Below are 23844 nucleotides of genomic sequence, written 5' to 3'. Positions count from 1 at the left end.
ACCCCTGCAGGCCTGATCACCACCTAACTGCTCCCCTGCTTGTCTGATCACCCCTAACTGCTCCCTTGCCAGCCTGATCACCCCTAACTGCTCTCCTGCTGGCCTGATTTCCCCTTAACTGCTCCCCTGCAGGCCTGATCAACCCCTAACTACTCCCCTGCTGGCCTGATCACCCCTTAACTGCTCCTTTGCCGGCCTGATCACCTCCTAACTGCTTCCCTGCGGGCCTGATTGGCCCTTACTGGTCCCTTGCCGGCCTGATCACCTCCTAACTGCTCTCCTGCTGGCCTGATTGCCCCTTACTGCTCCCTTGCCAGCCTGATCTCCCCCTAACTGCTCCACAGCCTGCCTGATTGCCCCTGACTGCTCTCCTACCTGCTTAATCACTCCTAACTGCTCCCCTGCTGGCCTGATTGCCCCCTAACTGCTCCCTGTTGGCCTGATTTCCTCTTAACTGGTCCCATGCAGGCCTGATCACCCAGTAACTGTTGCCCTGCTGGCCTGATCACCCCCTAACTGCACCTTTGCTGGCCTGATCACCTCCTTACAGCACCCTTGCTGGCCTGATTGCCCCTTACTGCTCCCTTGCCAGCCTGATCACCGCCTAACTGCTCCACTGCCTCCCTGATTGCCCCAGACTGCTCTCTTACCTGCTTAATCACTCCTAACTGCTTCCCTGCTGGCCTGATTGCCCCCTATCTGCTCCCTGCTGGCCTGATTTCTCCTTACCTGCTCCCCTGCAGGCCTGATCACCCCCTAACTGCTCCCCTTCTGGCATGATCACCCCCTAACTGCTCCCTTGCCGGCCTGATCACCTCCTAGATGCTCCCCTCCTGGCCTGATCGCCCCTAACTGCTCTTCTCCCCTGGCCTGATCATCCCCCAACTGCTCCCCTGCTGGCCTGATTGCCCCCTAACTGCTCCCCTGCAGGCTTGATCGCCCCGTCACTGCTCCCTTGCCAGCCTGATCGCCCCCTAACTGCTCCCCTGCAGGCCTGATCTCCCCTAACCACCTCTGCCTCAGTCTCCGCCACAGTGGCTTTGTCTGGAAGGACGTTTGGAAGATGTTGGGTCTAATCAACATATTACCCTTTTGTTAGAATAGATGAGTCTCCATCCTCCTCATCATTCTTCTCTCTCTCTTTCCAGATCTCTCCTCCCTCTGTCTGCATTTCCTTCTCCTCCATACTACCTTCTCCCCTCTCTATTGTTTTTCCTGATCCTTCATGTATTTATAGTAAAATGTACAAGTACCTAAGAGAGTTTAATTAGCATTTCATAGTCTTAATTACAAATTTTCAGAAAGCAGAATGCAAGAATTTCAGCCTGGGTCAAATCAGCTATAGTTCAAGGGCCTAGCTAATTTAATATAAACATTTATATTGGGGGAACTGTCCCTGTGGCACGTGTTTCTCAAAGGAAAGTGTTGTAGGCTCGGCAGTAACCTTCCAAAGAGTCCTGGAAGAATGAATGACCCATATATTTAGAAGGGGAGAATGTGTTGTTTAGGCTAGGAAATCCAGCTATTTTAGATACCACAGAGACCTTTCCTAGTGTCAGAGCAAAAGCAAGGTGTCCCTATTATAGTGAGTTATACTATGCTCTTGAATGGTATGAAATATTGTGTTTCCCTTCTGTAACCCTTTTTTAAATCTTTAAAAAAAGTTTTTATTTTTTAAAATTTCTTATATTACTACTTAGCTCCTCTATGCCCTCCTATACCTACCCCCCCCCTGCAATCACCACACTGTTATCAATGTCCATGAGTTCCCTCTCTCTTTTTTCCTTGTTTGCTCAATCCTTCTACTCTCCAATACCCCTCTGATCAGAACTCTCTGCCTGCTCCCTATCTATAAATCTTTCTATATTTTTCTTGGTTGTTCAGTTTGTTCGTTAAATTCTACATTAAAGTATGAGTGAAATCATGTGTTGCTTGTCTTTCTCTGACTTGCTTAATATCTTTCTAAAAGAAATTTAGAATTTTTCAATTAAAGTTTATATACAATGTTATAATAGTTTCAGGTGTACAACATTGTGATCAGACATTTATATAACATACAAAATGATCACCCCAATAAGTGAAGTGTCCATTTTACACCATACATAATTATTATAATACTAGAGGCCCGGTGCATGAAATTCATGCATGGGAAGGGGTGGGGGTCCCCTCAGCCCAGCCTGCACCCTCTCCAATCTGGGACCTATCGGGGGATGTCCAACTGCAGGATTGGACCTAAACTGGCAGTCGGACATCCCTCTCACAATCTGGGAATGCTGGCTCCTAACTGCTAGCCTGCCTGATGGCTTATACCCCTCTGCCTGACTGCCTGATCACCACTAACTGCTCTCCTGCCTGATTGATCACTCCTAACTGCTCCCCTGATGGCCTGATCGCCCCCTAACTGCGCCCTTGCCAGCCTGATCACCCCCTAACTGCTCCCTTGCTGGTCTGATCACCTCCTAACTGCTCCCCTGATGGCCTGATTGCCCCTTACTGCTCCCTTGCCAGCCTGATCACCCCGTAACTGCTCCACTGCCTGCCTGATTGTCCCTGACTGCTCTCCTACCTGCTTAATCACTCCTAACTGTTCCCCTGCTGGCCTGATTGCACCCTAAGTGCTCCCTGCTGGCCTGATTTCCCCTTAACTGCTCCCCTGCAGGCCTGATCACCCCCTAACTGCTCCACTGCCTGCCTGATTGCCTTTGACTGCTCTCCTACCTGCTTAATCACTCCTAACTGCTCCCCTGCTGGCCTGATTGCCTCCAAACTGCTCCGTGCTGGCCTGATTTCCCCTTAACTGCTCCCCTGCAGGCCTGATCACACCTTAACTGCTCCCCTGCTGGCCTGATCACCCCTAACTGCTGCCTTGCCCGCCTGGTCACCTCCTAAATTCTCCTCTGCTCGCCTGATTGCCCCTTACTGCTCCCTTGCCAGCCTGATCACCCCCTAACTGCTCCCTTTCCGGCCTGATCACCTCCTAACTGCTCCCCTGCTGGCCTGATTGCCCCTTACTGATCCCTTGCCAGACTGAGCACTCCCTAACTGCTCCACTGCCTCCCTGATTGCCCCTGACTGCTCTCCTACCTGCTTAATCACTCCTATCTGCTCCCTTGCTGGCCTGATTGCCCCCTAACTGCTCCCTGCTGGCCTCATTTACCCTTAACTGCTCCCCTGCAGGCGTGATCACCCCCTAACTGCTCCCCTGCAGGCCTGATCACACCCTAACCGCTCCCTTGCCGGACTCATCACTACCTAACTGCTCCCCTGCAGGCCTGATCACCCCCTAACTGCTCCCCTGCTGGCCTGATTGCCCCCTAACTGCTCCTGCTGGCCTGATTTCCCCTTAACTGCTCCCCTGCTGGCCTGATCACCCCGTAACTGCTCCCCTGCTTTCCTGATCACCCCCTAACTGCTCCCTTGCCGGCCTGATTACCTCCTGACTGCTTCCCTGCTTGCCTGATCACCCCGAACTGCTCCCTTGCCTGCCTGATTGCCCCTGACTGCTCTCCTGCCTGTTTAATAACACCTAACAGCTCCCCTGCTGGCCTGATCACCCCCTAACTGCTCCCTTGCTGGCCAGATCACATCCTAACTGTTCCCCTGCTGGCCTGATTGCCCCTTACTGCTCCCTTGCCAGCCTGATCACCCCCTAACTGCTCCACTGCCTGATTGTTCACTCCTAACTGCTCCCCTGCTGGCCTGATCGCCCCCTAACTGCTCCCTTGCTGGCCTGATCACATCCTAACTGCTCCCCTGCTGGCCTGATTGCCCCTTACTGCTCTCTTGACAGCCTGATCACCCCCTAACTGCTCCCTTGCCGGCCTGATTACCTCCTGACTGCTTCCCTGCTGGCCTGATCACCCCCTAACTGCTCCCTTGCCGGCCTGATCACCTCCTAACTGCTCCACTGCCTGCCTGATTGCCCCTGACTGCTCTCCTACCTGCTTAATCACTCCTAACTGCTCCCCTGCTGGCCTGATTGCCTCCAAACTGCTCCGTGCTGGCCTGATTTCCCCTTAACTGCTCCCCTGCAGGCTTGATCACACCCTAACTGCTCCTCTGCTGGCCTGATCAACCCCTAACTGCTGCCTTGCCGGCCTGATCACCTCCTAACTGCTCCCCTGCTGGCCTTATTGCCCCTTACAGATCCCTTGCAAGACTGAGCACCCCCTAACTGCTCCACTGCCTGCCTGATTGCCCCTGACTGCTCTCCTACCTGCTTAGTCACTCCTAAATGCTCCCCTGCTGGCCTGATCACCCCCTAACTGCTCCCCTGCTGGCCTGATCACCCCCTAACTGCTCCCTTGCCGGCCTGATCACTTCCTAAGTGCTTACCTGCTGGCCTGATTGCCCCTTTCTGCTTCCTTGCCAGCCTGATCACCCCCTAACTGCCCCACTGCCTGCCTGATTGCCCCTGACTGCTCTTATACCTGCTTAATCACTCCTAACTGCTCCCCTGCTGGCCTGATTGCCCCCTAACTGCTCCCCTGCTGGCCTGATTTCCCCGTAACTGCTCCCCTGCTGGCCAGATCACCCCGTAACTGCTCCCCTGCGTGCCTGATCACCCCCGAACTACGTCCTTTCCGGCCTGATCACCTCCTAACTGCTCCCTTGCTGGCCTGATTGCCCCTTACTGCTCCCTTGCCAGCCTGATCACCCCCTAACTGCTCCACTGCCTGATTGTTCACTCCTAACTGCTCCCCTGCTGGCCTGATTGCCCCTTACTGCTCCCTTGCCAGCCTGATCACCCCCTCACTGCTCCACTGCCTGCCTGATTTCCCCTGACTGCTCTCCTGCCTGCTTAATCACTCCTAACTGCTCCCTGCTAGCCTGATTTCCCTTTAACTGCTTCCCTGCTGGTCTGATCACCCCCTAACTGCTCCATTGCCAGCCTGATCACCCCCTAACTGCTCCACTGTCTGCCTGATTGCCCCTGACTGCTCTTCTAACTGCTTAATCACCTCCTTACTGCTCCTCTGCTGGCCTGATTGCCCCTTACTGCTCCCTTGCCAGCCTGATCACCCCCTACCTGCTCCCTTGCCGGCCTGATCACCTCCTAACTGCTCTACTGCTGGCCTGATTTCCTCTTACTGCTCCCTTGCCAGCCTGATCACCCCCTAACTACTCCGCTGCCTGCCTTATTGCCCCTAACCCCTCTGCCTGCCTGCCTGATTGTCCCTAACTGCCCTCCCCCACTGGCCTGATCGTCCCTAACTGCCCACCTCCATTGGCTTGATTGCTCCTAACTGCTCTCCCCCACTGGCCTGATCCCCCTAACTGCTCTCCCCTGCTAGACTGATTCCCCTAACTGCTCGCCCCTGCTGGCCTGATCACCCCTAACTGCTCTTCCCCACTGGCCTGATCATCCCCCAACTGCTCCCCTGCTTGCCTGATTGCCCCCTAACTGCTCCTCTGCAGGCTTGATCGCCCCCTAACTGCTCCCTTGTCAGCCTGATCGCCCCCTAACTGCTCCCCTGCAGGCCTGATCTCCCCTAACCACCTCTGCCTCAGCCCCCGCCACAGTGGCTTTGTCTGGAAGGACGTTTGGAAGATGTTGGGTCTAATCAACATATTACCCTTTTGTTAGTATAGATGAGTCTCCATCCTCCTCATCATTCTTCTCTCTCTCTTTCCAGATCTCTCCTCCCTCTGTCTGCTTTTCCTTCTCCTCCATACTACCTTCTCCCCTCTCTATTGTTTTTCCTGATCCTTCATGTATTTATAGTAAAATGTACAAGTACCTAAGAGAGTTTAATTAGCATTTCATAGTCTTAATTACAAATTTTCAGAAAGCAGAATGTAAGAATTTCAGCCTGGGTCAAATCAGCTATAGTTCAAGGGCCTAGCTAATTTAATATAAACATATTTATATTGGGGGAACTGTCCCTGTGGCACGTGTTTCTCAAAGGAAAGTGTTGTAGGCTCGGCAGTAACCTTCCAAAGAGTCCTGGAAGAATGAATGACCCATATATTTAGAAGGGGAGAATGTGTTGTTTAGGCTAGGAAAAACCAGCTATCGTAGATACCACAGAGACCTTTCCTAGTGTCAGAGCAAAAGCAAGGTGTCCCTATTATAGTGAGTTATACTATGCTCTTGAATGGTATGAAATATTGTGTTCCCCTTCTGTAACCCTTTTTGAAATCTTTTAAAAATTTTTTATTTTTTAAAATTTCTTATATTACTACTTAGCTCCTCTATGCCCTCCTATACCTACCCCCCCCTGCAATCACCACACTCTTATCAATGTCCATGAGTTCCCTCTCTCTTTTTTTTTGCTCAATCCTTCTACTCTCCAATACCCCTCTGATCAGAACTCTCTGCCTGCTCCCTATCTATAAATCTTTCTATATTTTTCTTGGTTGTTCAGTTTGTTCGTTAAATTCTACATTAAAGTATGAGTGAAATCATGTGTTGCTTGTCTTTCTCTGACTTGCTTAATATCTTTCTAAAAGAAATTTAGAATTTTTCAATTAAAGTTTATATACAATGTTATAATAGTTTCAGGTGTACAACATTGTGATCAGACATTTATATAACATACAAAATGATCACCCCAATAAGTGAAGTGTCCATTTTACACCATACATAATTATTATAATACTAGAGGCCCGGTGCATGAAATTCATGCATGGGAAGGGGTGGGGGTCCCCTCAGCCCAGCCTGCACCACCTCCAATCTGGGACCTCTTGGGGGAAGTCTGACTGCCAGTTTAGGCCCGATCATGCAACCTGCTGTTCAGTCGTTTGGTTGCCCCTCACTAACCCCCTTGTCGGCCTGGTTGTAGGCAACCATCTTTTGTGGGCATGATCGTCAGTTTGCATATTACTTCTTTATTATATAGGATTATCTATTATATTTCCCACGCTGTACTTTATATCCCCATTACTGTTTTTATAATTGAGAATTTATACATTTTAAACCCTTTCTTTTTTTTAACCCAACCTCAACCCCTCCTGTCTGGCATCCATCAATTTGTTCTCTGAATCTATAAGTTTGCCTCTCTTTTGTTTATTCATTTATTTTATTTCTTAGAGTCCACATATAAGTGAAATCGTATGGTATTTTTCTTTTTCTGTCTAACTTATTTCACTTAGCATAATACTCTCTAGGTCCATCCATGTTGTTTTAAATGACAGACTTCACTCTTTTTCATGGTTGAATAATATTAAATTGTATATATGTACCACATCTTTATTTATCAATGGACACTTAGGTTGCTTCCTTATTTTGGCTATTGGACGTAATGCTGCAATGAACATAGGGGTGCATATGTCTTTTTGAATGAGTGTTTTGCATTTCTTCAGGTAAATGCCCAGAAGTAGAATTCCTCAGTCATATAATAGTTCTATTTTTAATTTTTTGAGGAAATTCCATACTGTTTTCCATAGTGGATACACCAATTTGCAATCTGAACAACAGTGCATGAGGGTTTCCTTTTCTCCACATCCTTGCTAAGACTTCTTGTTTTGTTGATTTATTGATGATAGCCACTCTGACAGGTGTAAGGTGACATCACATCGTGGTTTTAATTTGCATTTCCCTGATGATTAGAGATGCTGAGCATCTTTTCATATGTCTCTTGTCCATGTTTTGAGAAATGTCTATTCGGGTCCTCTTCCATTTTTTAATCAGATTGGGTTTTTGTTTGTTTTATTTTCTTGGTTTGTGTGTGTGTGTGTGTGTGTGTGTGTGTGTGTGTGTGTGTGTGTTAAGTTGTATGACTTCCTTATATACAGGGTGTCCCCAAATCATGTATACACACACATTAATAGCTGATAGCTCAATTGATGTTTCTTTTTTTCAGCCAGATTGAGCTTTGAACAAAGGAAATTCATCCTAAAATGCTACTGGAAGTTTGAAAATGCAGTTGAAGGACAAACACTGCCTTTATAATTACTCAAATGCATATACCCTTTAATAGCTGAAAACTCAATTTTCACTCCTTTTCATGTATAACTGATTTGAAATAATGGGTGAAGCTAGATTAAGCTTTGAACAAAGAAAATTTATCCACTAAACTTTTTTTAATCCTCACCTGAGGATATTTTCCCACTGATTTTTAGAGAGTGGGAGAGAGAGGGAAAGACAGAGAGAAACACTGATGTGAGAAAAACACATCGATTGGTTGCCTCCTGCACATGCCCTGAGCAGGGCCCAGGCCGGCAACCAAAGTACATGCCCTTGACTGGAATCAAACCTGGGACCCTTCAGTCTGCAGGTCAACACTCTATCCACTGAACCAAACCAGCTAGGGCCACTTGACCTTTTTTATGGGGATACATAAAAGATAAAGTTTATGGTACAAAACTGGCAACAGTTGACAAATTGAGAGCACCCAAATACCTAACTAAATTATTCTTGATGTTTGCAATTCCATTGCTTCACGTTATCAGCAGTGCCTGGATGAGAATGGTCATCAGTTTGAAAACAGGCATTGACCAAAAAAAATCTTCATTTCTGTAGATTATTTTCAATGTTGAAAATGAACTCTATGTTAATAAACACTGACTTTATAATCATTCAGTGTGTGTCTACATTTTTGGGATACCCATTTACTTTAGATATTAACCCCTTATTGGATGTATCATTGGAAAATATCTTCCATTGAGTAGGTTGTCTTTTTGTTTTGTTGATAGTTTCCTTCGCTGTGCAAAAAACTCTTTAGTTTGATGTAAGTCTCATTTGTATTTATTTTTTTCTTTTGTTTCCCTTGACCAAGGACACACACACACACACACACACACACAGCTAAGAGTGATGGGAACGATTTTACTGCCTATATTTTCTTCTAGGAATCTTATGGTTTGGGGTCTTACATTTAAGTCTAACCCATTTTGAATTTATTCTTGCATATGATGTAACAAAGTGATTAAGTTTCATTTTTTGCATGTATCTATTCAATTTCCCAATATTATTTATTGAACAGACTATCTGTAACCCATTGTATATTCTTGTCTCCTTTGCCATACTTTAATTGATCATATAAGCATGAGTTTATTTCTGGTTTCTCTATTTTCTTCCATTAATCTGTGCCTGTTTTTATGTCAGTACCATGCTATTTTGATTACTATAGCTTTGTAGTATAGTCTTTAGATCAATTAGCATGATACCTCCAACTTTGTTCTTTATTCTCAAAATTTCTTTGGCTATTCAGGGTCTTTTGTGGTTCCATAAAAGTTTTAGGATACTTTGTTTTAGTTCTGTGAAAAATGCCACTGGTATTTTAGAAGGGATTGCATTGTATCTGTAGATTGCTTTGGGTAGTATGGACATTTAAATGATTTTAATTCTTGATTCGTGACCATGGCATATCTGTTATTTTATTTGTATCTTCTTCAATTTCTTTCTTCAATGTCTTGTAGTTTTCAAAATACAGGTATCTTACTATCTTGGTTAAAGTTATTCCTAGGTATTTTATTCTGTTTGATGTTTGGGACAGTTTGAAAAGAATATTATTAATTATTCTTTAAATATTTAGTAAAATTCACTTGTGAAGCCATCTGTTTGTTGAGAGTTATCTATCGATCTATCTATTTTTATTATCGCTTCAATTTCACTAGTTGTAATCTGTCTATTCAGATTCTCTGATTCTTCCTGATTCAGTTTTGGAAGATTGTATGTTTCTGGGAATTTTTATCTATTTATTCCAGGTCACCCTATTTGTTGACATATAATTGTTTTTAATATTTCCTTATAATTATTTGTATTTTTGTAGTGTTGGTTCATCACTTCTCCTTTTTCATTTCTGATTTTATTTTATTTTATTTTTTTAATATATTTTATTGATTTTTTACAGAGAGGAAGGGAGAGAGATAGAGAGTTAGAAACATCGATGAGAGAGAAACATCGATCAGCTGCCTCTTGCACATCTCCTACTGGGGATATGCCCCTGACCGGAATCGAACCCGGGACCCTTCATTCCGCAGGCCGACGCTCCATCCACTGAGCCAAACCGGTTTTGGCATTTCTGATTTTATTTATTTGGGCCTCCTCTACTTTTTTCTTGATGAAACTGGCTGAAAGTTTACCAATTTTTTTAAATCTTTTTAAGGAATCAGCTCTTGGTTTCGGTGTTTTATAGACTCTATTTACTAGTATTTACCCTTGGATCTTTATTGTTTCCTTCAATGTACTCACTTTGGGCTTTATTTGTTTTTTTCTACTTCCTTTAAATGTAAGGTTAGATTGTTTATTTGAGATTTTTCTTGTTTCTTGAGGGAGGCCTGTATTGCTATAAATTTTCCTTTTAGAATTGTCTTGGCTGTGTGCCAAAGATTTGGGGTTGCTGTATTTTCATTTGACTCAAGGCATCTTTTGATTTCTTCCTTGATTTCCTTGTGAATTCATTCATTGTTTAGTAACATGTTATTTAGCCTCCATATGTTTGTGTGTTTTTCAGTTTTCTTCCCATAATTGATTTCTACTTTTATACCATTGTGATGAGAGAAGATGTTTTATATGATTTCAATGTTCTTAAATTTATTGAGACTTGTTTTGTGGCCCAGCATGTAGTTTATCCTGGAACATGTTCCATGTGCACTTGAGGAAAATGTATATTCTGGTATATTCTGAAGTGTCCTAAAAATATTCATTAAATTTATATGGCCTAATGCGTAATTTAAAGCCACTGTTTTCTTATTGATATTCTGTATGAATGATATATTCATTAATGTTAATGAGGTATTCCTGGGTTATATCCTTTTATGTCTGACAAATTTTCTTTATATATTCAGGTTCTCCTATATTGGGTGCATAGGTGGTTATGAGAGTTATTTTCTTTTGCTGGATTGATCTCTTTATCATTTCGAAATGCCCTTTTTATCTCTTATCGGAGTCCTTGTTTTAAAGTCTATTTTGTCTGATATAAGTATTGCTATGCAAGCTTTTCTGTTTCCTTTTGCATGAAATATCTTTTTCCATCCCTTTATGTTTAGTCTGTGTGTGTCTGTGTCTTTTGATCTGAAGGGGTCTCCTGTAGGAAGCATATGTATGGGTCTTGATTTTTTAGCCATTCGGCCACCCTTTTTCTTTTTAATGGAGCATTTAGTCCATTTACATTTGGAGTGGTTATTTTTAAGAATTTAGGTATTGATATTTTATAAATTTTTTTCTGATGGTTTTTGTAGTTCTTTTTTGTTCTTTCTTATTCTCTTTATATGTTAATGACTTTCTATAGTGTTGTGTTTGGATCCCTTCTCTTTTTTTCTTGTAGATTTTTTTATTTGTGGTTACCATGTGCTTCCTATGTACCAGGCCATATTTATAGCAATCTATTTTAATTTGATGGTCTCTTAACTTTGAGCACATTCTAAAATCACTACATTTTTAATTAACCTCTCAAAATTTATGTTTTTGTCATTATTTTTCACTTCTTGTGTGTGTTAGTATGTATCCCTTAATTTATTGTTGTAATTATACACAATCTTCTTACTTTTCCATATTTGTACTAGCTTTGTATTTTGGTTGATCCACTGCTTTTATTATATGTGTACCTCTGTCAGTGAGAATGTGTTTTCTTTCCAATATTTTTCTATTTATATTTTTAATCTTTTTTCTTCTTCTTAAAGAAGTCCTTTTAACGTGTGTGTGTGTGTGTGTGTGTGTGTGTGTGTGTGTGTGTGTGTGTGTTCTGGCTTAGTGGGGACAAACGCCTTTAGATTTTTTCTTGACTGGAAACTTCTTTATCTCTCAGTTCTAAATAATAACCTTGCTGGGTAGGGTAATCTTGGTTGTATGCCCTTGATTTTCATCACTTTGAATATTCTGTGCTAATCCTTTCAGGCCTCCACAGTTTCTGTTGAGAAATAAGCTGACAATCTTATGGGAGTTCCTTTGTATATAAGTAGCAGCTTTTCTCTTGCTAGTTTTAAGATTCTCTCTTTGCTTTTAATCTTGGCATTTTAATCAAGAGGTGTCTTGGTGTGGGCCTCTTTGGGTTCATCTTGTTTGTGACCCTCTGTGCTTTCTGGACTTGTCTATTTCCTTCACCTGGTTAGGGAAGTTTTCAGTCATTATTCCTTAAAATAGGTTCTCAATCCCTTGATCTCTTTCTTCTCCTTCTGGTACCTTATGATGCAAATGTTGGTATGTTTGATGTTGTCTAAGAGTTAAACTATCCTAATTTTTAAAAATTCCTTTTTTCCAATTATAATTGGGTGTTTTTTGCTACCTTGTCTACCAGATTGCTGATTTGATCCTCTGCTTCATTTAATTTATTGTTGATTCCTTCTAATATATTCTTCATTTCAGTTATTATATTCTTCATTTTTGACTGATTCTTTTTTATATTTTCTATCTCTTTTTAAATGTTTCCTATAAGTTCTCACTGAGTGTGTCTATTCTTCCCCTAAGTTTATTGAACATCCATATAATCAGTGTTTTGAACTCTACATCTGGGAGATTGCTTGTCTCCATTTCATTTAGTTCTTTTTCTGAAGTTTTGTCCTGTCCTTTCATTTGGGACATGCTTATTTGTCTCCTAATTTTGGCTGACTTCCTTTGTTTCTATATATTTGGTACATTGGCTATGTTTCCCAGTCTTGGCAGTGTGGCCGTATGTAATAGGTGTCATGTGGGTCACGGTCTCCCTGGTCACCTGAGCCTGGTATTCAGGGATTTCCCTTTTATTGGTCATGTGTGCTCTCTTATTGTAGTTGAGCCCTGATTGTCGTTGGCATGTCAGTGGATGTTATTGACTCTCTGATTGACTGTCGATAAGGAATGGCCATAACTATAGTGGACAAGTTGTTGTGTGGGTGGCTGATCCCACTGAGTGGGATTTACTTTTCTGGGGCTCTGATGCTTGTCAAATCTTGTGTGCCATACATGAAGCTGTTTGGGTGGTGCTCTGGTGTGGTCTGAAGCTGACCACTGGGTTTATTGGTTCTGGGGCCTCTTAGGAGGGGCTCTGGTGCAGGCCAAGTCAGCCATAGCCTCCATCCAGCCCAGGACCACCTTATAGGAGTTACAAAGGAATCTGTGGTTTGTTGCAATCTGTGCTGGGCTTGGAGGCCTCTGAGAGTTGTTAAGCTGTGAACTGAGGACAGTTGCCACTAGCGTTGGGCTTCAGGATGCTTAGCAAGAGGTTTGGGGCATGCCAGAGACAGCTACTGCTTGCTTGGTGTTTATGGACCTTTGAGAAATTTTTTTTAAATATATTTTATTGATTTTTTTACAGAGAGGAAGGGAGAGAGATAGAGAGTTAGAAACATCGATGAGAGAGAAACATCGATCAGCTGCCTCCTGCACATCTCCCACTGGGGATATGCCCGCAAGCCAGGCACATGCCCCTGACCGGAATCGAACCCGGGACCCTTCATTCCGCAGGCCGACGCTCTATCCACTGAGCCAAACCGGTTTCGGCATTTGAGAAATTTTAAGGAAATCCACAACATGAGCAGTGGAAGGCAACTTGTGTTGAAAAGCTTCTGCAAGAGGTTTAGTCTGGGCATGGGTGAATTGGGTGGGGCAAGGTCTCAGCAAATCACCAGGGTGGGTGAATGGTCTTAACCAAGTTAATGGAGAGCTCATATTTGGCATCCACCTGCATCTGCTGCCTGAGTGAAGGGAGGTTTTCAGCAAAGAAACAGTGGCCTCTGCCAGCACGTCCATCCCAGAGAGAGCTGACCTGCCTCCTGCCCATTCAGCCCTGGCCTTCGAGCTAGTCAATTCAGCTCCTTCTTGTATGTCCTTGGTGCTTTTTAAACTGACACTCCAATGCTGGAGCTCAGAATGAGTGAATTTGTGAGCATATTAGTATGTGTGCAGTCCCTTTAAGACCTGCAGTGCCTGAGACTCCAGTAACCTTCCATATCACTCAGCCACAATCCTCACTAGTTTTCATAGCTAGATGTTATAGGGACTTCCTTCCTGGCACTGGATCCCTGGGCTGGCGAGTTTGGTGTGAGGCTGGGACTACTTGATCCTCAGGCAGGACCAACAGAGCCTAACTATCCCTTCTGTTGAAAACTGCCACACCGCCCTGGGTGATTTGGCTCAGTGGATAGAGTGTTGGTTTGTGGACTAAAGGGTTCCAGGTTCAATTCCAGTCAAGGGCACATGCCCAGCTTGCGAGCTCAATCCCCAGTAGGGGGGCATGCAGGAGGCAGCTGATCAATTATTCTTTCTCATCATTAATGTTTCTATCTTTCTCTCCCTTCTGAAATCTATAAAAATGTATTTAAAAAAAAAAAGAAAACTGCCACATCATGAGTGAGGGACCTGCTACCAGTCTCAATATGACTTCTTCTTTGCATCCTTAGTAATAGTAATTCTGTTCAGCTAGCCTTTAGGTGGTTCTCAATAATAGTTATTTCGCAATTAAGAAAAAAAATTATTGATTTTTACAGAGAGAGGAAGAGAGAGAGAAACATCGACACAAGAATGAAACATCAATCAGCTGTCTCCTGCATGACTTTTACCAGGGATCGAGCCCACAACCTGAACATGTGCCCTGACTGGGAATTGAACTGGCAAACTTTCAGTGCATGGGATGATACCCAACCAAATGAGCCACAATGGCCAAGGCAGTTGTTTTATAATTTAGTTGTAATGTTGATGTGGTCATGTGAAGAGGTGAGCACAGTGTTTATCTATTCTGCCATCTTGACCAGAATTCCTCCCTTTTCCCCAAATCTCTGATTTGTTATTTTGTCTTTTTGAAGTAACAGGACCCCTCACCCCAAACTCATCTTTTTATCCTGATCTTTTTTAAAAAATATATTTTATTGATTTTTTACAGAGAGGAAGGGAGAGAGATAGAGAGTTAGAAACATCGATGAGAGAGAAACATCGATCAGCCGCCTCCTGCACATCTCCTACTGGGGATGTGCCCGCAACCCAGGTACATGCCCTTGACCGGAATCGAACCTAGGACCTTTCATTCCACAGGCCGACGCTCTATTCACTGAGCCAAACCGGTTTCGGCTCTCCTGATCTTTTTATTCAGTAGGTTTGAGTAAGGAGAAATTTGATTTGGAAAGATAAACCTATACAGCAGAACCTCAAATAACATAATATTGTTTAATGTCACTTTATTATAACATCCATGAGATGCTGTAGGAACTTAACTCTTTTTTATATCAATTAGCCTATGGTAAAACTGATTTCACTGTATGTTGTTTTGCCATAGTTCCAAGAACCTATTGACAATGTTAAGTGAGGATTTACTGTACTTTCCTTGGCCTCAACACCCCAAAGTGTTCAAATGAATCCTACCTCTGACTGAAGACAGCCCATGAGGAGCAAGAAAAACCCCAAAGGTTGAAAGCCAAAGGAAGACTTACCTGGTTGGGATGATCATCTCTGTAGGATACTTGGCCTTCAGGATTTTGTTCAACTCAGTGGTTGCAGATTCTAAGTGTTGGATGGCAGCAGCCTAGGGAGAAAAGGAGTGTTCAGACTTGGAACCTTAGCAATGTGACACAGTGTGCTGCCCATCCTCATTACCTCATTATTTCTTACTGACTCTTTACCATCAACTCAGCTGCCTCTCTGGAAATAATCATAATTAAGGAATTCTTTTGAAGATCCTCATAGATAATCTTAGCTCTGTGGTCATTCTAAAAATAAAAGATCCATATTGTTTCCTCTCATTTAAATTAATATTTAAAACTCATATAAAGGTGATAATATTTGTTCCTTGTTTCAAATGAACAATCTCATATTACATAGATAGTAAATAATAGATCTGCGATTTGAACCCACATTTTTCCAGTGCCAGAGTATCTCCTCTTATATAATAATATTAGTAACTAGAGGCCCGATGCAAAAAAATTCGTGCAAGGGCCTTGGCCCCTGCCACCATGGCGGCCGCCTCTGCCTTGGCCCCCACCCGCTGCGGCTTTGACTGGAAGGAAGGACGTCAGGAAGGACGTCTGGTCTAATTATCATATTACAATTTTATTGTTATATATAATAATAGCATCTACTTATATAGCATATAGCACTTACTATGTGCCAGGCTCTGTTCTAAGCTATATATAGTAGTCCTTATAATAAGGATTGTTATTATCCCAGTTTCACAGAACAGAAAACTGAGGCACAGGAAAAGGGGAAGCTGATAAGTAGCAGTCAGGATTCAATTCCAGATAGTCTGGCTCTTGAATCTGTAATTTTAACTACAACTTCTGTCTACTGAGTCCTGATGATCCTATCTCTTTAATATATCTTAAATGAGTCCACTTCTCCTTATCTCTGTTACCACTTCACCAGTCCAAATCATCATTATTTTTTATCTAGACAATTACAGCATCTTCTGTCTTTCTCCTTGCTTCTAATCTTTATTTCTTCAATTATTTCTCCACCTACCATGGAACACCCCTGCTTAAAACCTTTCTATTAGATAGAAGAATGGATAGATGGATAGATTTGTGATAAAGTATAGTAAAATAGTAATGGTAGAATCTACCATTTAAAATTTCTATGTGTTTGAAAAATTTCCTAATAAGGTTAAAAAAAAAAACTTCTATAATTCTCATTGTTCTTAGGATAAAAGTTCAAACTTCCTACCTTTGTTTACTAGGTTCTTCCTGGCCTGCCCCTGATTATTTCTCCAGTTTCATCTTTAGTAGAACTTCCTGTATATGTCCTGGCCCCTATGCCTCAGCCATTATGAATGCATTTTAGTTGTGTGAATATTCCATGCTCTCTCTTGCCTTTGGAACAACACACACTGTCCCATAAATCCAGAAAAGGCCTCCTCTTTCCCACTATCCTGGTTAACTCTGGTCCTTAAATACCTTCTGAAATGGTAGTTATTTTGAGAAGCTTTCCCTGATTTCCCCCAGACTGGCTTAGGTACACCTGCTGGATGTTTCCACCCTTGCTACTTCTTTATATACTAACACTCATACTACTTTATATATATTTTTTCTACCACTGCAACTATTAGCTCCTTGACAGCATGGACTGTCATTCTTCTTTACCAACTAGCATGTAAAAACAGCTCCTAGAAGAGTATCTCACACTTAGTAGTTAATTCATAAATATTTTCCATAACTATTTTGAGTGGATGAAAAAGTAAATGGCTGAATGAATTATGCCCATAGTACCTATCACCATTTTTGGTAAATAGCTGTTGATTGACATGTCCCCAATTTTCAATGATCTCATTCTCATCAAGCTCATAGAAAATACAACAGCTTCTCTCTGTATTTTGCCTATCATTTCACTGTGCAATAAAGATGTTAGCTTGAAATACAGCTGAATAGTAATTACCTCAAATTGGGGTATATCCATTTCAACTTGCCCTCTTAGCAATGGGGTTTGTCTGGGAGTCTCACGGATCATCACACTCCATCTGAAATGAAGTTCAAAGACAGACAGATATTTAGGACTCTGTTTCATCACAGTCTTGTATCAGTGTTTCACATGTGAAAAAGAGATAAAAATGTTTATGTGTTGGGGAGTGATGTAGGGGATGCCCAAGCTATCTCAGGTAACCTGACCTCAAGATATACCACAAGGTAGGGGGAGTCCTCATGACTTCCCTAGAACAGTGTGATGGAAAGAATTCCATCATAGGGTTCTCAGAGAGCAATTCTTCTTAACCAGGGGTAAATATCAAGATCACCTGAAGTGCTTTTATAAAATACACATATAAGACCCTATCCAAGACCTACTAAACAAGAATCTTTGTGATAGGGCCCAGCTTGGTATCTTGAGAAAGCACCCCAGGATATCCTCATGGGCAATAATATATCAAATACTATGCCCCAGTACAGAAAGCCTTTCTTATCAGAAGATGGCAATACTCTATCTTCTATAAAGCAGAGACAGTTTAGGCTAATTGTGTATGAACTCTCATTTTTTTTAGTTTCTTTGATAACTTAATGAAGGTGTGTGATCGTTTCTATACTATTCTAGAATAGAATAGAGAGATGGACACTTCCCCAAGGAAAAAATGTTTACATAGCTATGCAATTTGAAGAAGGTTCGCAGAACCCTTGATATTTACCCATGGGGATGTTGCTTTAAGATATTTTGAGTTAATGAGGGGCTTTGGTGATGTTTGAAGGATACATAGGAGGCCCTGGTTTCCTAATAGCCAAGCCCCCTACCTCCCAAACTGCCCCACACTGAATACATAAAAGCTCTGTGAGAGAGATGAAAGCATTCCTGATTGAGATGATATAACTGGGAATAACTAGTGTACAACTGGAAAAGGCACAATGACCTGATCTTTCAGCCACTCACCTGTCTAGAATCCTCACACTAGCCTGCTCCACTCTGTTGAGGATGTTCAGAGGTGACTTGTTTTTGTTCCAGAACGCACCCCAGCCTAGGACACGGGCCAGATCGTTGCCTGTTCCAAGCGGGATGACTGCCAGCTGACACTGCAAGAACAAAACCAGGTACCCTTTTCAGACAGAGCTATGAAGATTCACCCATAGAAGAACACGAAGTCACTCTTTGGGAAAGATTGTGGTCTCAAAGCCAGAGGCAATAAGGGATTTATGATTCTGGGAAGTATGTTAGGAAGATGTTTGAAATAGGTTAAAAATTTCCGAAAGGAATTGGGCCCCACTCTTGGCCATACAGAGCCTACCCAGTAAATGGAAGAGTTGATGGAATATGCTAATACGTTTATAAAAGAAAAATATAGTCACAGGTTTCTATTTAGTCTGGGCCAAAGACGTGAGTGTCTTAAGAGACAAAGCTACTGAATTCAGAAGAGCAGAGTGTTACTTAGGGAAAAGGGGGGAGAGGTAGAGGAAAGTTTCTGCTACCCTTGAGACTCAAGGAAGAAAATCAATTGCCTCAGGAGGTGGAGGAAATTAGGGGCTGAATGTTGACTGAGGCCACTTCTTTTTGGTTTGCTCTCCTCCCCTTCAAATCTTCACTTTGGGTGTTGGAGAATAGAGCACTACTCATTTTTTCTTTCCCCCTGCTAACTCCCTCATTTCTCTATCCACATGTAGATGACCAGAAAATGCTCTAGGTGAGCAGGCTTAGATTGGAAATCTACCACTCAGGTTGAGTATGAAACCAATGGCAAACATGTATTTTACAGACAGGGAGAGTGAAGACTAGGGACTTTTTGGGATGAGAAGCTCCACACCCCAGTCTTCCTAGCAATGGGTAAACTGAGTCAGCTAGGGACTCACCCTTTCATGCAATCCTAAGGCATCAATCAGAGATAAGACCCAGCTTACACTGCCATCTCCACCACAAACCACAATGCGAAAGCGAGCGAAGTTCTTGAACATGGACAGCCTGGAAGAAAAAGGAGAAAAGGGAAACGTTTAATGGACTACTGGGTTTTACAACTCTTTCCTACAATGTTCTAGGGCCCAAGGACTGTTCCTTCTTTACCCTGCTAACAAGCTCCATCTTTCTTTCCCTTAGCCACTATCTCTCTGTGTCCCTAAAATTATAGTCAATGCTCCCACAGGCAGTCCTGGAGGCCTCGCCTCAACCCATACTAATCCTGTGCCTAACCTTGCTCTGGAAGTTACTAGTGACCTAGCTAAATCTAACTGCTGATATCCAAGAAGAATGTCTCACATGGTGGCTAATGGGCTCACAGAAGCCAGGGCTGAACAGCCATGGCCCTCAAATAAAAGAGGCCTATAGTAGAGATATAACTATTTGGCCCCATGAAGAGGGGGAGGGTGGAGAACGAGTGACAGGAAAGATTGACAGCAATATCCATTTGCTTCCTCTGAGGTAAGGAGACAGTTTTACTTCTTACTAGACAAGGTGGAGCAAATCTGAGAGTAGGATGTGGGCTTGAAAGGATTTCTGGGAGAGGGCTAAAAGTCCTCCAAAATACCAGTCAACCCAAAATACTCTGGAGTTATGTGTCTGTGTCCTGGCTTCAGAAAATAGATATTTCCTGCTCAGATACTAGAACTAATTCCAGGAAGCCTATCCTAGTCTAGAATGTGTAAAAGGCAAAGCCTTCTATATAACCACTATATCCCTTATGCCATGCTTACCCGGCTTCAGGTCCACCCTTCGACAGGTCAAACACTTGAGATGGGTTAAGGTATTGCTTAAATTTTCTGAGGAAGATGACCCCTTGATGATCGCCACTTTTGGAGTTGATGAATATGAGAAGGGGGCATGAACAGGCTGATGACCAATCAAGATTCCAGAAGTCTGAAGATACTACTAATTGGCCTGATACAAAGAGAAAAAGAAGAAAAAAAAGAACAGGGTCATTGAGATGGAAACAAGATGTAACTTAATGCCAAATTTTGAAAACACTTTTTAAAAAAAGTTTTATTGAGGTACGATGGATACACAAAGAACTGAACATATTTAATATATACAATTTAATGAATTTAGACATAAGCAAATACCCATGATACCATCACCATAATCAAGGTAATAGACATTCCCAATATCTCCCAGAGTTTCCTTCTGCCCTAGATTCTGAGATAGAGGAACAGAGGGGAAATCAATACAAAACCCAAGGGGCTTTTCCAACTGTTGCCAGGCAACTGATATTTCTTGAGCAACTACTACATTCTAATAAGCATGCTAGCTATTGCTGGAGTATAGCTCCTGCTCTTAAGCTGAGGATACAGGCTCATACACAAGAGTATGATGGAATATACAGAATAAAAAAATGGTTCCACAACCAAGAATTAATAAAATGCTAAGGAGAAACTGAGAAGGAAAATGTTGAGAGCTGAGAAGGAGGATCAGCACATCAACTAGTCTACTCTCTGCCTGGGATCTGCCTTGGTTCTCATAGTGAGAAGATACCAGGTCAGGAAAGAGGGGAGGAAAGGCTGCCTTTTAACCACAAACAAATGATTGAACATATCAATGTAGGGTGAAGCCGGGAGCTTTAATCACTCCCCTTGGGCTCGAACAGAGCAATCCAAGTCGTCACACCAACTTTCAGGGGAAAAAAGACTATAGGGAAATTATCTGAACAAGAGAGAAGCTTCCAACACTGAAGTTCTCCATAGAGAAGTAACATTATAGCACTCTAAACTTACAAAGGCTGCCAGCTCCTTCGGAGTCTTAGAGCCTATTGGCAGGGGGATAGGCACTGAGAAATGCCCCCTAAGAGATGGTAGACAAATCATAAGCCTCCAAACCTCTGAGCTTGTGGCTTTCCAGGGATACCTTAGCAAAAAAATAAGTGCAAAGGGAAAAAAGCATGTGGCTTGGTCCTGATTGGTTTGGGCCAGGGAGGATGGGTTGAGATGTCCCATTTATTGTAATCTGGGTGAAAGGGAGCTTGAAGAAAGAGTGCTGACTTGAGCAGATTGCATGGCTATTTTGCCTGGAAAAATCTAAAGCAGTCTTTCTCTATGGGCCAATTTCTAAGCCAACTAGCCAGTCATGCACCAAATTTTCAGGGCTTGCCAGTATTCAGCTAAGGGGCATCTGCTATGTCCTTTCAGTAGTATAGCTTGGAAGTAGTTACTCTCCCTGAACATGTTATCCAAAAGTAGTACCCTTTCCAACATTTTTTAAACAAAAGGTAATATGTCAACACAATAGTAGTTAAAACATTAATTCATTTATTCAAAAATATGTATTGAGGGCATTCTCTGTGCTCGTCCTTCTTATATTCTGAGAATACAGTGGTAGACAAGATAGCAACAGTCTCTGATCTTGTGGAACTTGTATTCTAATGGAGGTAGACAGCGTATAACACATAAATATAATCAATAATGTGATATGAAGAAAACTAAGTAGGAAAAGGGAATGGAGACTGGAGGGGGTGTTATTTTAGACAGGTGGTCAGAGACAGCTTTCCTGTAGAGGTGCCATATGAGATGGGACTTGCATAAAGTGAAGAAGTAAGCAATGCAGATATCTGGAGGAAGAATTTTTTTTTTGGGGGGGGGAGATGAAACATAAGTGCTAAGACACACAGAAGAGAGACTGTGTGAAGTGTCTGAGGACCAGTGAAGAGAATAGCATGGCTGATGTTGAGTAAGTAAGGGGAAGGGTGGCAGAAGATGAGGTCAAAGAAGGGACCAGATATAATGACAAGAATATGCTAGAGGAAACAGAAAGTAAAGTTGAGACTATTAAGTATGTACTTGAAATACTAGGGGTCAGGTCATATGATATATGAAGAAAAAATATATTTTAAAAAGTGGTATCTTTTTATATCACATAACCAAATTGAGAGATAAAAAATCACATAATCATATCAATTGATGCAAAAAAAAGCATTTGACAAAATCCAATACACTTTCTTGATAAAAATTCTTAGCAAAGTGGGAATAGAAGGATCATACCTCAACATAATAAAAGCCTTATATGACAAACCTACAGCCAGCATCATACTCAATGGGCAGAAAATAAATTCATTTCCCCTAAGAACAGGAACAAGACAGGGATGCCCACTCTCACCACTCCTGTTCAACATAGTGCTGGAAGTGCTAGTCATAGCAATCAGACAAGAAGAAGAAATAAAAGGCATCCAAATTGGAAAAGAAGAATTAAAACTGTCATTATTCGCAGATGACATGATATTGTACATGGAAAATCCTAAAGACTCCATCAAAAAAACTACTTGACTTAATAAATGAATTCGGCAATGTAGCAGGATACAAAATTAACACCCAGAAATCTGTGGCTTTCTTATACACCAATAATGAACTCACAGAAAGAGAAACAAACAAACAAAAATCCATTTTACCATTGCACCAAAAAATTAAGATACCTAGGAATAAATTTAACTAAGGAGGTAAAAGACCTGTACTCAGAAAACTACAGGACATTGAAAAAGAGATAGAGGAAGACATAAACAAATAGAAGAATATACTGTGTTCATAGATTGGTAGAATCAACATCATTAAAATGTCCATACTACCCAAAACAATCTATAGATTCAATGCAATCCTCATTAAAATACCAACAGCATATTTCACAGACCTAGAACAAACTCTCCAAAAATTCATATAGAATTAAAAAAAAAGACCCTGAATAGCCACAGCAATCATGAGAAAGAAGAACAAATTTGGAGGGATCACAATCCCAGATATCAAGCTATATTACAAAGCCACTGTTCTCAAAACTGCCTGGTACTGGCACAAGAACAGACATATAGACCAATGGAACAGAACAAAAAACCCAAAAATTGACCCAAGCCATTATGCTCAATTAATATTTGACAAAGGAGGCAAGAGCATACAATGGAGTCAAGACAGTCTCTTCAATAAATAGTGTTGGGAAAATTGGACAGATACATGCAAGAAAATGAAACTAGACCACCAACTTACACCATACACAAAAATGAACTCAAAATGGATAAAGGACTTAAACATAAGACAGGAAACCATAAAGATCTTAGGAGAATCCACAGGCAGCAAAACATCAGACACATGTCATAGCAATGTCTTTACCGATACAGCGCCGAGGGTAATGGAAACTAAGGAGAAAATAAACAAATGGGACTACATCAAAATAAAAAGCTTCTGCACAGCAAAAGAAACCCAAAAGAACAAGAAAGCCCACTGTATAGGAGAACATAATTGTCAATGTTATATCCGAGAAGGGCCTAATCTCCAATATTTATAGGGAACACATACGACTTAACAAAATGAAGATAGAAAATCCAATCAAAAAATGGGCAAAGGAGCTAAATAGACAGTTTTTGAAAATGGACATACAGAAGGCCAAGAGACATATGAAAACATGCTCAAAGTCACTAATCATCTGAAAGATGCAGATCAAAACAACAATGAGGTACCATCTCACACCTGTCAGAATAGCTAGCATCAACAAATCAACAAACGACAAGAGCTGGCGAGCATGTGGAGAAAAAGGAGCCCTCTTGTACTTCTGGTGGGAATGCAGAGTGGTGCAGCCATTGTGGAAAACAGCATGGCGTTTCCTCAAAAAATTAAAAACGGAACTTCCAT

The 23844-nt window shown here is 42.1% G+C and overlaps 1 protein-coding gene across 1 annotated transcript in view; it reads right to left on the bottom strand.

Moving 5' to 3' along the window:
• DGKK (diacylglycerol kinase kappa) overlaps positions 1-23844 on the bottom strand; it is a gene marked incomplete at both ends in the record, with an annotated part of 212289 nt that overhangs the window by 94397 nt on the left and 94048 nt on the right. The window contains 5 exons of the mRNA XM_081081872.1: positions 15286-15377; positions 17219-17300; positions 18197-18336; positions 19108-19216; positions 19942-20125. Of these exons, the coding sequence (XP_080937998.1) occupies positions 15286-15377; positions 17219-17300; positions 18197-18336; positions 19108-19216; positions 19942-20125 (607 nt within the window). The remainder of the gene's footprint in view (positions 1-15285; positions 15378-17218; positions 17301-18196; positions 18337-19107; positions 19217-19941; positions 20126-23844) is intronic.

Source organism: Myotis nattereri (assembly GCF_964212035.1).
Source record: "Myotis nattereri genome assembly, chromosome: X".
NCBI classification, from domain to species: domain Eukaryota; kingdom Metazoa; phylum Chordata; class Mammalia; order Chiroptera; family Vespertilionidae; genus Myotis; species Myotis nattereri.
Note: the sequence above shows the minus strand (reverse complement) of the source record. Positions and strands in the feature narration are given on the sequence as shown.